At 47.0% G+C, this 14,777-nt stretch overlaps 1 protein-coding gene across 1 annotated transcript in view; it reads left to right on the forward strand.

The window, feature by feature from the left end:
- The window catches only part of grin1b (glutamate receptor, ionotropic, N-methyl D-aspartate 1b), a 46,127-nt gene that overhangs the window by 2,309 nt on the left and 29,041 nt on the right, over positions 1–14,777 (forward strand). Inside the window, exons 2-4 of the mRNA XM_088008434.1 lie at positions 919–1,221; positions 7,272–7,406; positions 7,721–7,897. Coding sequence (XP_087864560.1) covers positions 919–1,221; positions 7,272–7,406; positions 7,721–7,897 — 615 coding nt within the window. The remainder of the gene's footprint in view (positions 1–918; positions 1,222–7,271; positions 7,407–7,720; positions 7,898–14,777) is intronic.

Consider the following 14,777-nt stretch of genomic DNA (forward strand, 5'->3'; position numbering starts at 1 on the left):
AAATAACTTATTATTCCTCCATGAGAAATTATAATTCATTAAACTTTATTAATTTCTACAATATACGTTTTACACAACTACTACGTATTTCCATCTTGGCCAAAGCCCAATCTGGCAACCCAACGGGGTTCAACAGGTTCCACTGTAATAGTGACACTTAGTGGTAGATTCAGTTACTTTGGCCATCTTCCTTCAGTTAAATTAAGTCAAAATATTCAAGGTGTTAAACGGATAATTAACCAATACAATTACCATTGAAATAAAAATGTATAAACAGCCAATATAAGTAACACGTTTTCCAAAAACTGTCATTGCCATCCCCCAGAACATCGGCACCAGTTGTGACAGCTCTGAAACATCCTGGACACCAAACGGCAGCTCTAGTGGAGGCCAGACTCAGCTGTTACTAAGGTGCTGAAACCAATGGCATCCCTGATACCTGCTGTGTATTTGATTAATACAAAGACGGAAGGAATCGGCTGGATTATTCAGATGAACTTTAGTGAATAAATAGGATGAACGGATCATACATGATATACGAAAAGTGTAGGAATTCAGCTAACGTAGGTCTTTCTGCGAAAAAAACCCTGAAAAATTCTTTCTTCTTCGTCTGTCTTCAAGTTCTTCTTCTACTAGTAATAAAGCATCATGGGATATGTAGTCCGTTTGCCGAAGTCAGTGGCAACCATGGTGGCAACACTGGCAGCTAGCCCCGAAAACAGTGGCACTTGTGGCGCGTAATGACACCTGCCACCGGAAGTGCCATTAGTAGGTGCGGTGTCACGATTTGCGCTCGGCCCTGCTGATAAAACCCCGCCCACTTAGAAAACCCCGCCCATATATTAAGCCCCACCCATCATTGAGCCCCACCCTGCAGATGTTAAGTGTTGCTAAGTAAACAGGAAGTGCTGCGTCCAGCCCACTTCCTGTCTGTTGATAACCGTGGTTCCCCTCCACTCCCCAGTGGCGGCCCGTGGCGTGCTGCTGCTGGCCGTGCTGCACTGCTGCTCGGTGGCGCTGTGCGGCTGCGAGCCGCGCCTGGTGAACGTGGGCGCCGTGCTGAGCCAGAAGCGCTATGAGCAGGTGTTCAAGGACGCCGTGACGCAGGCCAACGACCTCTACGGCAAGGACAAGTTCAAGATGAACGCCATCTCCGTCACGCACAAGCCCAACGCCATCCAGATGGCGCTGTCCGTCTGCGAGGACCTCATCTCCAACCAGGTGAGCTGCCGCCGGATCGGTTACCATGACAACGGCTACCTGGCCGTGTTTTAGCTGGGAAACAATATTGCTGATTCTTCACAAGGGTTGATGCTCTAGTAAGATTAGCTAAGATAAGATTAGCTAAAGTGATGCTGTTAGCATGTGGGCTATCGCTAGCATGTTGACTGACATGGAGGCTCCCTGACAGGTTCACACCTCCAGCAGGTTTGTGTTAAACATGCACCCAAAGTGAAACAGGATCATTATAATGAGATCTAAGCGATCTGCCTCTCCATGTTTCTTTGACCTCTGTCACTGAAACAAGGAGACATTTTGGCTTTAACCAGACAAATATCATTATAATGAGTTTCATGTCTTATTAAATGACATGAAAAAACCTGCTGATAAAACCCCGCCCACTTAGAAAACCCCGCCCATATACTAAGGGGCGGGCAATCATAATAGCTCCTTATGATTGCTATTGTTTCTGCAGATTTGTCTCCTTCCTTTACACCCAGTTTATTCGGTTTCCTTTCTCTGTATCCGATCCTGATTTTAAATGATTTCCATAAACCTGGCAGATAGAAACATTAACAGTGGATGTTGTAATATTAAGCTCTCCGTTTTGTGCTGGTTATTTATTTCCACTGTGTCTCTTTAAAGGCAGCGTGTTAAACGGCTGGCTGTGTGACAGTCTCAGTCTGGGTTTGTTCAGGGACTCAGAGATGTTTGCTGAAACATTAATACTTCATGAATATGATTAGAATAACATGAGGAACAGAAGCAGAAGTGACAGAATGAGTTCACACGAAGCGTTTCCTTCATATTTCACCTGTTCTGAAACCTGCGAGCGGCCGTCAGTCTGAGAGGAAGCGGCCCGCTGGGAGCCAGGCAGCGCGCCGCATGAAAGACGCGCCGCATGCATCAAGAGACGGAGAGCGGCTCCAGGCGGGAAATCAGAGCTGCTCTAAATATAACCGCACAAACAGACGCTCTACAAAAGACAAATAAAGGTTCTGAAAGAGCCTGCAGAGAACTGAGCTGCTGCTGGAAACCTGAACAGAACCGGGTCAGGGGCTGGACCAGGCGGCTCTTCATCAGAGGAGGAGGAACATGGAGGAACATGGAGGAGGAACATGGAGGAACATGGAGGAGGAACATGGAGGAGGAACATGGAAGAACATGGAGGAGGAACATGGAGGAGGAACATGGAAGAGGAACATGGAGGAGGAACATGGAGGAGGAACATGGAAGAGGAACATGGAAGAACATGGAGGAGGAACATGGAGGAGGAACATGGAAGAACATGGAGGAGGAACATGGAGGAACATGGAGGAACATGGAGGAACATGGAGGAGGAACATGGAGGAGGAACATGGAAGAACATGGAGGAGGAACATGGAGGAGGAACATGGAAGAGGAACATGGAAGAACATGGAGGAGGAACATGGAGGAGGAACATGGAAGAACATGGAGGAACATGGAGGAGGAACATGGAGGAGGAACATGGAGGAGGAACATGGAGGAGGAACATGGAGGAGGAACATGGAGGAGGAACATGGAGGAGGAACATGGAAGAACATGGAGGAGGAACATGGAGGAGGAACATGGAAGAACATGGAGGAGGAACATGGAGGAAATAGGCCAACATGGCGGCGTGTCAGCCAGAGAGACGGCTGTCAGATTAACTTGCTCTCTCCGCCTGGCTCTCATGTAATCTGCCGTTCTCCCAGAGCGGCCATGGAGGGATTATCCAGACACTTTTAATCCAACAGTCTCTCATTCCCAGAATGCCACAGGTCTGACTTTCCTCATCCTGAGCCGGGAATCCTCCGGGAATCAGCATCAGCTTGGCTGGAAGTCTCAGGGAACAGATAATCCAGTATCTTACCACCAAAGGGCAGTCAGGAGTGAGCCGTCATGCACCAGCGCCCCCTGCTGGTGAAGCAAAGGTGAAGCATCTTGCCCAAGGACACAACGACAGAGGCGGAGGGAGGGGCCCACCTATTGCAGGAGGAGCAGCAGGAGATCCGGCTTGGAAAGAGTCACATCTCATTTTAAAAAGTTCAGACTCTGTAGTAGAACTGCTGCCTTGCTGCAGAACGGTCCTGGGTTTGGATCCCAACCTGTAGTCCTTTACATGGACCGGTGAGGCTCTGACTGATCAAAATCATAAGACCCCCTGCATATTATTGTTCACATACGGACACTTAGCGCATGCGGACAACATTGAAGGGCAGAAAGATATACCTTCACATGCCATCCATAGCCACCTGCCATGGTAGAATAACTCTGTTAACTCAATCAAACTTGGAAATACAGATATTATTATTTCTTTTTCTTGCTCTCTGTATCGGCCAAGCTGCACGTAGAGTCGTTGCATGTAGCTTCACTTATTTACTGTATCGCTAGCTTGCTGTCTCTTACTCTGCAGACACGGAGTCACAATGTGTGGGATCATGAGCCCCCCCTGCCATGAGGCCAGACAACTGCCTGCTTCACCTCGAGTCTGATCTCTGCCGTTTCTGATCGCTCCTCAGCACACGAACCACGTTACACACACAGCTGGTGACAAAAACACTGTACATTATATACATAAGCTAAATTATGGGAAATCAGTTCATAAACTAGAAAGTGTTCATTTCCTATGAAAATGTAAGTGTGAATGCTTTTGGTGAAAATGGCAAAAGCGTCTGAAGTCACCTGCTTAAGACTTGCAGAAATGCAAGAAACAATGTAAAAAAAAAAACAGGTAAAAATTAGTTAAAAATCTAAAACTAGCTAAAATACTAATGATAGCATCTAGGCTACCACTAGCATGCTGGTTACAGTAATATATTCCTTGCAATGTAAAAAGAAACAAAACTCATGTAACCCTAAAATGTGAAAATGACAGAAACATTCCCCTGTTCCTTCTAAAAACAACGGTGGGTGAATAAAATCCAAACCTTTTATGGTTCCTGAGATATCAACATTTGTTTGGAGGCATCGTTTAGCACGGTGACTACAAAAAACATGCAACATGCAGGGAGAAAACATATCAAATTATTCCCAGCTGTTAAACAGCATGAAAGCTGTTAAACTGCCCAACTTCAAAATGGCCGCTGCCTTACTTCCTCCGACACGGCCCTGAAACTGGATGATTATTTGCCATTAATAGGCAGGACCTAAAATATCAGCTGTGAAACACAACAGACATTTTATATTGTAATTCTCAATTCTGCCACAGGATGGAGCAGTTTCCCCCATGGGGAGAAAATTTCATAAAAAGGTGAATATTATAAAATGTATGAAGGTTATGAATACCAAGAGATAAAGCCGGCATTAGGAGAGCAAAAGGAATAGTATAAAAGTTGGATGGTGAAAATTTCACAAAGTATACAGGAGAAGAAGCGCGGCGAAGTTTACGGAGCAACCAGAAAAATGGAACTCATTAGTGTGAATGCTGCAGGCATTCACACTAATTAAATGTTTTTAACCATTTTATTGGCGACAAACAGACAGGAGGAGCATGCTCCCATCGAATGGCAGCCAGCGCAGTTAGAGGTTGATCAGTCCCAGGTGAGGCTCAGCTTCCTGTTGCCTCACCTGCTGAGCTTCAGAGCATTTGAATGGGAAAATGCGAACATTCAGCGATTTTCAAGTAAAAAATAATCAGAATTGGTTAAGCTAAATGAAAAATAGGTACTTTATAGTACAAGCCACAGGGTGAAAATAGCAAAAGAAATTATTTTATCATTATATTATTCTGAGGCTTTGCCTCACCTGCCTCCCCTGACCACATGTCACTGACATGGAGCTAGCATAGCTTGACATGGAGCTAACTTGGAGCTAGCATAGCTTAACATGGAGCTAACATGTAGCTAGAATAGCTTAACATGGAGCTAGAATAGAGCTAACATGGAGCTAGCATAGCTTAACATGGAGCTAACATGGAGCTAGAATAGAGCTAACATGGAGCTAGCATAGCTTAACATGGAGCTAACATGGAGCTAGCATAGCTTAACATGGAGCTAACATGGAGCTAGCATAGCTTAACATGGAGCTAGAATAGAGCTAACATGGAGCTAGCATAGCTTAACATGGAGCTAACATGGAGCTAGCATAGCTTAACATGGAGCTAACATGGAGCTGGCATAGCTTAACATGGAGCTAGAATAGAGCTAACATGGAGCTAGCATAGCTTAACATGGAGCTAACATGGAGCTAGCATAGCTTAACATGGAGCTAGCATGGAGCTAACATGGAGCTAGCATGCTGTCTCTAGTGGCAGTTCTAGATCTCGTCTATCAGAGGGGGTGCAGTGATTATTCAGCAAAATGAAAGTAAATAAAATCAAAACAGCAATATTTCATGGTTTCATAGCCACTTGTGGCTCCACAGCTGCATTTCCAGGTTTCACCAACTCAACCTTAAGACTTTTTAAGACAATTGTGCATGAAATCAGAAAAACATGTTTGCTAAAGTCGGAGACCGCGTTAATGGAATATTTTCCGGATTTGACTGGTTGTTTTTTTTAAATGATGGGAAAATTTGAAGCCCATCAGCCATTTGACAGGTTATAATAAACACCCCTGACTGGTGCACAAGCGCAGACATTATAGACTTTACAAAGAGTTCATCGTAGAGGCAACTAAAATCAACCCATAAAAAAAACCTCACTGAATCTAAATCTTATGGACTCTGAACTAAATGCGTCTGACCGGGAGCCGACAGCGTGTTGAAGAGTTACGGACTGGACGCCTTGGAGCAGGCCGTCAAACTCCAGCCCTCCGCTGTCCTGCAGTTTTAAGATGTGCCACAGCTACAAAACACTGGAATGAAACGGCTTCATTACCTACTCCTGGTGTAGATCAGTTCTCCAGAGCCTTGCTAACGACCTAATTATTCTGTTCAGGTGGTGCAGCAGAGGCACATCTAAAAGTTGCAGGGCAGCGGCTCTGCAGGACTGGAGTTTGACACCTGTACCTTGGAGCGTCTGGTTCAGAAGCCATTCCAAACCTTTGGTCATGGTGTGGCGGGGGACCCAAACGCAGCCGGCAGCGGTCGTAGAAATAAGTGGATGTTTAATTAAGAAAATCAACCAACAAAAAAATCCAAAATCCAGGGGTACAAGAAAATCCAAATCCAAAGCAAACTGGAAACCTGAGGGAACATGAGGTGATCCAGGGAGCGAAACACAGGTAACGCTCAGGGTGACGAGACGGACCGGCGAGTTGTGGCTGGGACAGAGGAGCTTAAATACTGTTAGCGGATCATTCGGCCGCTGCTGCCGCCTGTCTGGACCCGGTGCTGGTCCCGTTGCTTGGTTCATTCAGCCGTCAGCTGAATGAACCACCAGGACTGGAAATAAAACGTTGCACAGCCAACCAGAGAAAAATGTTCACTCAGCCATGACAGACTAAAAAAAGCTAGCTAGCTAGCTAGCTACCTGGCTAGTTAGCAGTAGCCTCAGCCGCCTTGAGTCAGATGTCTGCGGGCAACTCGGACTTTGCCTGACAGCAAAGTTGAAAAAAGACAAACATTAAGTAGGTTAAATAGGCAAAATTTAAGACCACCCTGCCAGCATGCCTAGGTGGGCCCCATGTGGGGAAAAGGAGGGCAGGCCATATGGGTCCCATATGGGTTTGTCCATTTAGGGCCACAGCCCACATGGGGGCCCATGTAGGACCCATGTGGGCTGTGGCCCTATATGGGCCCTATATGGTGGTGGCCCACATGGGTTTGTCCATATAGGGCCCATGTAGGGCCCATGTGGGCTGTGGCCCTACATGGGCAAACCCATGTGGGACCATCGTGGAACCTGCGGACAAACCCATATGGGACCCATATATCAGCCCTCCTTTCCCCCACATGGGGCCCACCTAGGCATGCTGGCTGGGCTGTGATGAATGATTTCAAGGCTAGGATTCATTTTACAAATATTATTGATTTTGAGCCCAAAGATACGGTTCTGGTTCCGACATTCGGTTCTCTTGCTCCCAGGTTTCCCAGTAGATCCCGAGTTTCCCCCCAGTAGATTCTGTCTTAAAACAAACCTTCTTCTTCTTCTTCTTCTTATTCTGCAGGTGTACGCCATCCTGGTCAGCCATCCTCCGCAGTCCAACGATCACCTGACTCCAACGCCCGTCTCCTACACGGCCGGGTTCTACCGGATCCCGGTGGTCGGCCTGACGACTCGCATGTCCATCTACTCTGACAAGGTCAGCCGCGTCCGCCTGCTGCGGCATCACTCTCACGTTTCACCGGCTGAGTCCCGGTGTCCCTCAGAGCAGATACTGTGTGTTGGGAGGGACTGGAACATATCAGAAAAGCTTAGGTTGGTTTAACCAAGAAGAGCAAACTGGACTCTGAGTCTTTCTCAGATTTATGAATCTGTTGATGGTGAGATCAGGTCAGAGCATCCCAGTAGTCCCATCACTCCCAGTACTCCCAGTCCTCTCCCGTTTGTGGCTCAGGATTCAGAGAAGTGAGTTCTTAGTGTTCCGCTGTGGGTTCTTCCTCCTCCCCGCTGCAGAGCATCCACCTGTCCTTCCTGCGGACGGTGCCGCCGTACTCCCACCAGGCCCAGGTGTGGTTTGACCTGATGAGGGAGTTCAGGTGGAACCACATCATCCTGATCGTCAGCGACGACCACGAGGGCCGAGCCGCCCAGAAGAAGCTGGAGACGCTGCTGGAGGAGCGGGAGACCAAGGTGAGCAAAGTGCTGGGCGTCTTCCTGGCAACCGGTCGCCATCGTCACGGCTTCACCTGCAGGCTCCATGTGGCACATCTGTTGACAGAGGCCATGTGCAGATTACCCACCTGGATGCGCATGTGGAGGTACATGTGAAGCTGCAGCGCCTGCAAAACGTTTTCACTTCCTTCCATGTTCTGCAAATCAGTCCTGATCAGCAAAGTTTGGCCGTTTGGACCAAAGAAAGTAAGAAAATAATTTCTGCCAAATAGGAGCTTAAAGTAAATGACTGCATAAATATTCACTGAGCCAACTCCTAAATGTGCAGCTATCCAGAGATCATCAGTATCACTCGGTGTTTGAAAAAATGTAAAAGTCAGACCCGACTTTGTGCGACTTTTCGGTCTTTTCTTCGCTGTTCACGAAGAAGTCAGACTGGGAGAACGATCTGTTTCTTGTTCTTTTGATTCTGCATAACAGACTTAGTGAAAGCAGATTTTTATCAATATTTGCTGTGAATTTAGCTGTTTTTTAACAGTGACGGTGCGCATGGGGTCAAATCAGGGTCAGCATGGGGTCAAATCAGGGTCAGCATGGGGTCAAATCAGGGTCAGCATGGGGTCAAATCAGGGTCAGCATGGGGTCAAATCAGGGTCAGCATGGGGTCAAATCAGGGTCAGCATGGGGTCAAATCAGGGTCAGCAAGGGGTCAAATCAGGGTCCGCATGGGGTCAAATCAGGGTCAGCAAGGGGTCAAATCAGGGTCAGCATGGGGTCAAATCAGGGTCAGCATGGGGTCAAATCAGGGTCAGCATGGGGTCAAATCAGGGTCAGCATGGGGTCAAATCAGGGTTAGCAGCCTGATTGGTTGTAAGGCTGAACTCCAGGCTGTACTGTTGGCCTTGTGAGTCTTATCGCCACCTGGTGGTAACTGTAGACATTACAACCAGCTGGTGGCTCTACCAGTGAAGCTCATCTCCTGTTGTAGCTTTGTGTTTCACATGTACCTTGGAGTTCACATGTGAATGTACACATTAAGACGTGTAAATCTGCACATGTTTCTGTCAACATGAAGGTATGCGTTGGGAGCAAAGTTAGCGGTGGTGGGCCCCGTTTCGCTAATCTGCTAATACCAGAACTAATTATTAGCTTAGCATTTTAGCACCTTGGCTAACTGTCTAAACACTCAGCTTCCCTCTATTTAATTTTTCTAGAAAAATAAAGCTGTTTTGTAAACTTTCAGCTGAATAAAGTTTGATATCTGTGTTTTGGTTATCAGCTGTTCTCCAAGTAGCAAGATGTTTATATTCATACTTTTAGTTTGAAGGGGGTGAAGACTGTTTACTCAGTTTTGTTTCCTGTCCCCGCCTTTCTGTGTTTTTTTCCAAGTATATAACAAATGAACGAAGGAGGCACAGACAACAAACCACCAGATGTGTTAGCTAAACAAATACATGCAAAAGCTCAGTTATGATTTGTTCTCCACATGCTAATATCCTCAGCTCCACCATGGCTGATCAGGCTAACAGAGTTAGCAAAACTCAACAGCTATAAAACTGAAACCACAAGTGAAAGGTCTGATTCACAGAATCACTTCCTGAAGGTAGGAGTGTAATGACAGAGGAAACCTTGATGAGGCGCTATGCTCGGTTGTAGCACATGATGCGTCTTGGACACATGGGGGTATCAACATGGATGGATTCAGCACTTCTGCTTCTGCTAATTATCATGTTATTATAGCACTTTAGTGTCAGCTTCTGCTAATTATCATGTTATTATAGCACTTTAGTGTCAGCTTCTGCTAATTATCATGTAAGGTTGTCAGTGACGGTAATTATCATTATGGCGCTTTAGCATAGCTCATGTTTCTGATTGGTGCTTTAGGGTTAGCACAGCTAGCTTTAGCTGACCGTGCCCACCACTGAAATAATCGTGTTTACTCACGGAGCATGGAAACGTGATGTGTGAAGTTTCCACTGCATGGCTGAGTGAGGCCTTCATCAAACCCAAAGGTTTTCTTTCATTCCTCCATCTCTGCCTCAACCCGTCTATCATCCATGGATCTATATCTCATCTTCCCTTGTTCTTCACCGCTCCTTCATCCATCCATCTTCTTCCTGACTTCCTGCTGGACGCGTCATCTCAGCTTCTCCATCATCAGCTTCCTGTTCATTCAGGATGATTCTGTTGATCTCCACCAAGGTTGTTTACCTGACTGTTTGTTTCCATGGATCAGGGAGACTGAGCGAGTCGGACAGCGCCGCGGTCCGGTTGCTTTCATAAGGCTCGGCTGTTATTCCGAGAGAGAACTGCTACAGGAAGTGACACCAGCCTTCTTCCTGGTTTCTGAAGTTCTGATCCATTCTGAGATCCAGACCCGGAGAAACGTGTCATGATGCATGTTCAGATTAAATGTTCGTGGAGCAGTGTTTTTCCTGTCAGTATTTATTGTTTCTCTTATAAAACAATATTTGGTTGTAAATTTTTATGTTCGAAACATGTTCTATGGATTTGACAATTTGGATCCAACCCGTCTCATTCTGGTTTAGACTACCTGTTGGTAATCACTCTGGACTTCAGGCTACCTGTGAACCGGAACCAACTGGACCTTCCTTTGAAAGGGCCGCTGGTTCTTCTGTCCCGGCTGGCCTGGTGTTGATGGCGGACTCTGGACCTGCCGGTGTTAACCCGTTGGTTCTCACTCTGAACATCAGACTTTTCTTTTTGATTTGTTGATGTTAGCTGGTATAGAATGGCTTTGGTTCTGGACGTGCAGACCTGGACGCTGGTCTTGATTCTGGGTCTATTGGTTTTGATTGAGACATTCTAGGGTTGAGTCTGGAGCGTTTGCTCTGATCTGATGATCTGAACTTTGGCCTTTATGGCAGAAAGTCCAGATCTGTTGATCTTGTCCAGGATTCCCTTGTTCTGACTCTAGATGATCCCCGTGTTGTCTTTAAAGCTGTTGGTTCTGACTTATAACATCTGTAGGTCCAATAGGAAAGCAAATAGCCTTTCCTATCGGACTTGCCCAGCTCTTGATTTTGAGTCTGGCAGTCTTGACAGAAACTGGTGTTGATCTTGGACCAGCTGATTTTGAGATCTTGTGGAGAGTTGCTGACTCTTGTCCTGATTAAAGTTATTCTGATTCTTGATTGATGGTCTTGACCAGAACCCACCGGTTTAAACGGTTAGCTGGCAGTACTTATCTCTGGACCTCTCCAACTCGTTACTGATGTCTGGCTGCCACTGGTTTGGACTCGGAAGACCTTCGGTCCTGCAGGCTTTGACTGGAACCTCTGCTCTAAGCGAAGCTAAGATGTCAGATGTGATGGGGTGTCTTTACTTCTAGTGGTTTCAGCTCTCAGGTTGGTGTCTAGGTTCCTCCAGGACTTTTAGAGTTTCTTTAATGAATTTGCATCTTATTGGTTTAACAGATGTAGATTACTGACAGGTTCTGGTCTTGGTCCAGGTGGCTCACCTCATGGGTTTATACCGTCTCTAAGGGACACGCCGGTCTTGTCTCTGGACTTACTGGTACTGTCTTCTTTTAGACTTCAAGTTTGTCTGTTCTGGAACACGCTGATCCAAATCAAGACCAGTTTGTCTAAAGACTGGACTTGGTGGTTTGTCCCGGACCAGTGGGTCCAGGTAGAGCGCGGACCTGCTAGTCTTGGTGGAGGTTTGACTCTTTGTTTCATCTTCTTTGAGTTGAGCTGGTTTCTTCTTCTCTCTGTGGACTCATGGCATGGTTTCAGTCCTTCAGCTCCATCTGCTGTCTGGTTTCTCATCACCTCGACTCTGACGGAGATCAGAGCCGCAAACACACCTCAGCTGCTTCCGGCTGTCCGTCACGCCTGCTTTGTGTCGCCACTGACGACAGGAAGTACGACAGGAAGAGGTCAGCGACCCGCTGAGCGCAGACTAACTGATCTGACCTCCAGTTACGGTAGACGTTGAGTCGGCAGTGCAGAGGGCGCTGCTGGACTGAGAGGTTAAAGGTCAGGAGGTCAGAGGGGATGAATATTCCGGCTGATGTTGGTGAGCAACACGGACACATCCGCTCAGGGGAAAAAGGGACCCGGATATGGCACGGATGACCTTTGACCCAGATCACAGTGGCCGGACGGTCCGGTCCGTCTGAAGGTACCGGCTCGGTTCTGGACGCTCTCTGTTAGGATGGGCTTTTATTTTGAAACCCCTCAGAATAAAAGCAAAGAATAATTGCACTTCATGTTAATGAAGGAAACTGTGTGTGAATCTGCACCATCAGGCAGAACATTATGACCACTGGAAGGTGAATAGAAGCGTTTAGCTACGGAAAAATCAGGAGCAGAACAGAAACCCGTTACGATGATTCGCAGAGTCTTCACGGCTCTGTGATAGCAAGATAAAAAAAATCATGAAAACAAGAAAGTTTCTCATTTTAACAACCTGCCGTTAGCTCCCAGTCATGAGCATCCGAGCCATTCGCTAAAAGCCGTTAGCATCCGAGCCGTTAGCTCCCAGCCATGAGCATCCGAGCCATTAGCTAAAAGCCGTTAGCATCCGAGCTGTTAGCTAAAAGCCGTTACCATCCCACACTTAGCTCCCAGCCATGAGCATCCGAGCCATTAGCTCCCAGCCATGAGCATTCGAACCATTAGCTAAAAGCCGTTAGCATCCGAGCCATTAGCTCCCAGCCATGAGCATCCAAGCCACTAGCTAAAAGCCGTTAGCATCCGAGCTGTTATCTAAAAGTTGTTAGCATCCCACATTTCGCTCCCAGCCATGAGCATCCGAGGTGTTAGCTCCCAGCCTTGAGCATCCGAGCCATTAGCTAAAAGCTGTTAGCATCTGAGCTGTTAGCTGAAATCCATTAGCATCCCACACTTGGCTCCCAGCCATGAGCATCCGAGCCGTTAGCTAAAAGCTGTTAGCATCCGAGCTGTTAGCTGAAAGCCATTAGCATCCCACACTTAGCTCCCAACCATGACCATCTGAGCCATTAGCTAAAAGCTGTTAGCATCTGAGCCGTTAGCATCCCAGCCATGAGCATCTCACACTTAATGTCCCAGCCGTTAGCATCCCACCCTTACCTTAGCATCCCACACTTAGCTCCAAGCCATGAGCATCCGTGCTATTAGCTAAAAGCCGTTAGCATCCCGAGTTGGAGGCGCGGGAAGCGCTGCAGGAATGTCTGGGTGGCGCGCAGCGTGGCGTGTGGATTCATGTTTAATGAGTTGAACATTTGGGGCGGACTGAGCGCAGTGCTAAAGCGCCGCTGCCCTGCCACAGCACATTAGCATCACAGGGCTGGAAGTCGGAGCTTGTTAACAGGACGGATCTGAGTTTTCCTGCTGAGATCTGTTTGGACCGACTCATCGCTTCTGAAGGTTTTCATTATAAATCAGTCCGACTGGTGAGCCCATCTAAAAATATTCCTGCTGTCTGTACACCTGCAGCCAGAACCCAGAGGGAGATTTACACCTGAGAGCGAACAGGAGAGCCGCGGATCATCCTGCAGATCCAGCAGCTGTAAACTCAGCTCCGCTCGGATTGGACTGCCGGATGCCCCCAGGATGTTTAAAATGATCTCTTCATGCAGAACAAATACAGCAACAGTGACCTCATGTTGTGTTACTGTGGGGCGTAAATTATGAATAATGTGGTGGAGGCCTGGCTCAGATTTCCTAACTGATGTTCTGTGAAGTATTTATGAGCTGTCAGTACCTTACCAGCAGCTATGCAGGTTTTATGGAGTGGTCAGTCAGACTTTTCCTCAGCTTCAGCAGATATCGGAAACAACTTGAGCTTCCGGTGAGGTGGAGATGAAACCGTTACTTGGGCTCCGATTGGACCTGAAATGTCCATGAGACCAAACCTCCAGTGAAAACACTGCTGACCCTCCAGGACAGGCTCCTGCTAGCCCGCTAACAGCAGAGCTAATTTTTCACTTGGTGCTTTAGCATTTTTGCTAGCTTTGAAAATGTTTAGCACACTTAGCTTACCCGAAATGAATTTTCCAGATCCGAATTTTCAAAGAAGAAATTAGAATTCTTCCAGCAGTGAAATGTTTATATTAATGCTTTTATTTTGAAGTCGGTCTACGCCAGTGTTTCCCAGCCCTGGTGCTCAAGGCTCACTGCCCTGCATGTTTTAGGTCAGTGGTTCTTAACCTTTTTTGAGGTACTGAACCCCCCAGTTTCATATACGCATTCACCGAACCCATCTTATTTCTCCCCCCTCCCCTTCCCCCCCTTGCCGACACAAAAAAATACTTTGCGGTATTCTGATTTAGTAATGTAATTATATTAGCTGCGTTACCACCCCACGCCACTAGAGGCAGTAGCAACCCCGAAAAGATGCCACTAAGGAGCAGATTTAGACTATAGAATTTGGTAAAAACGGTGAGTTTTGCTGAAGTAATTAAAGACACAAGTTCAAATCCCTGCTGAGTGGAGCTCCTCCAATCATGGCTCCTCCACGGCTCTGATTGGCTCAGCAATGTAACGTGATCCTCTGCAGCAAGTGATGGCAAAGCGGGGCGTCATCTCGACTTTACACAGTGTGTCTTTACCTCTGCGGCAGAGGCTCCGCCGAACCCCTGAGACCGACTCACCGAACCCCTGGGGTTCAATTGAACCCAGGTTAAGAACCACTGTTTTAGGTATTTCCTTGCTTCAGCCCAGCTGATTTCAATCAATGACTGATTAACAGGCGTTTCCTGAACCGCATTCAGATCAGTCAGGCACATTAAATCAGGGAAACCTCTAAAACATGTAGGACAGTGTGCCTTGAGGACCAGGGTTGGGAAACACTGGTCTACGCGACAAGTCCATTTCCCTCTTCTTTGTTTTTTAATTAAACTTTACATATAAGTATGCAAAAAAGAATAGAAAAAAACAAGCAAATGCAG

Source organism: Poecilia mexicana, unplaced genomic scaffold, assembly GCF_051168715.1.
Source record: "Poecilia mexicana isolate PSO_F unplaced genomic scaffold, ASM5116871v1 scaffold_9, whole genome shotgun sequence".
NCBI classification, from domain to species: Eukaryota; Metazoa; Chordata; class Actinopteri; order Cyprinodontiformes; family Poeciliidae; genus Poecilia; species Poecilia mexicana.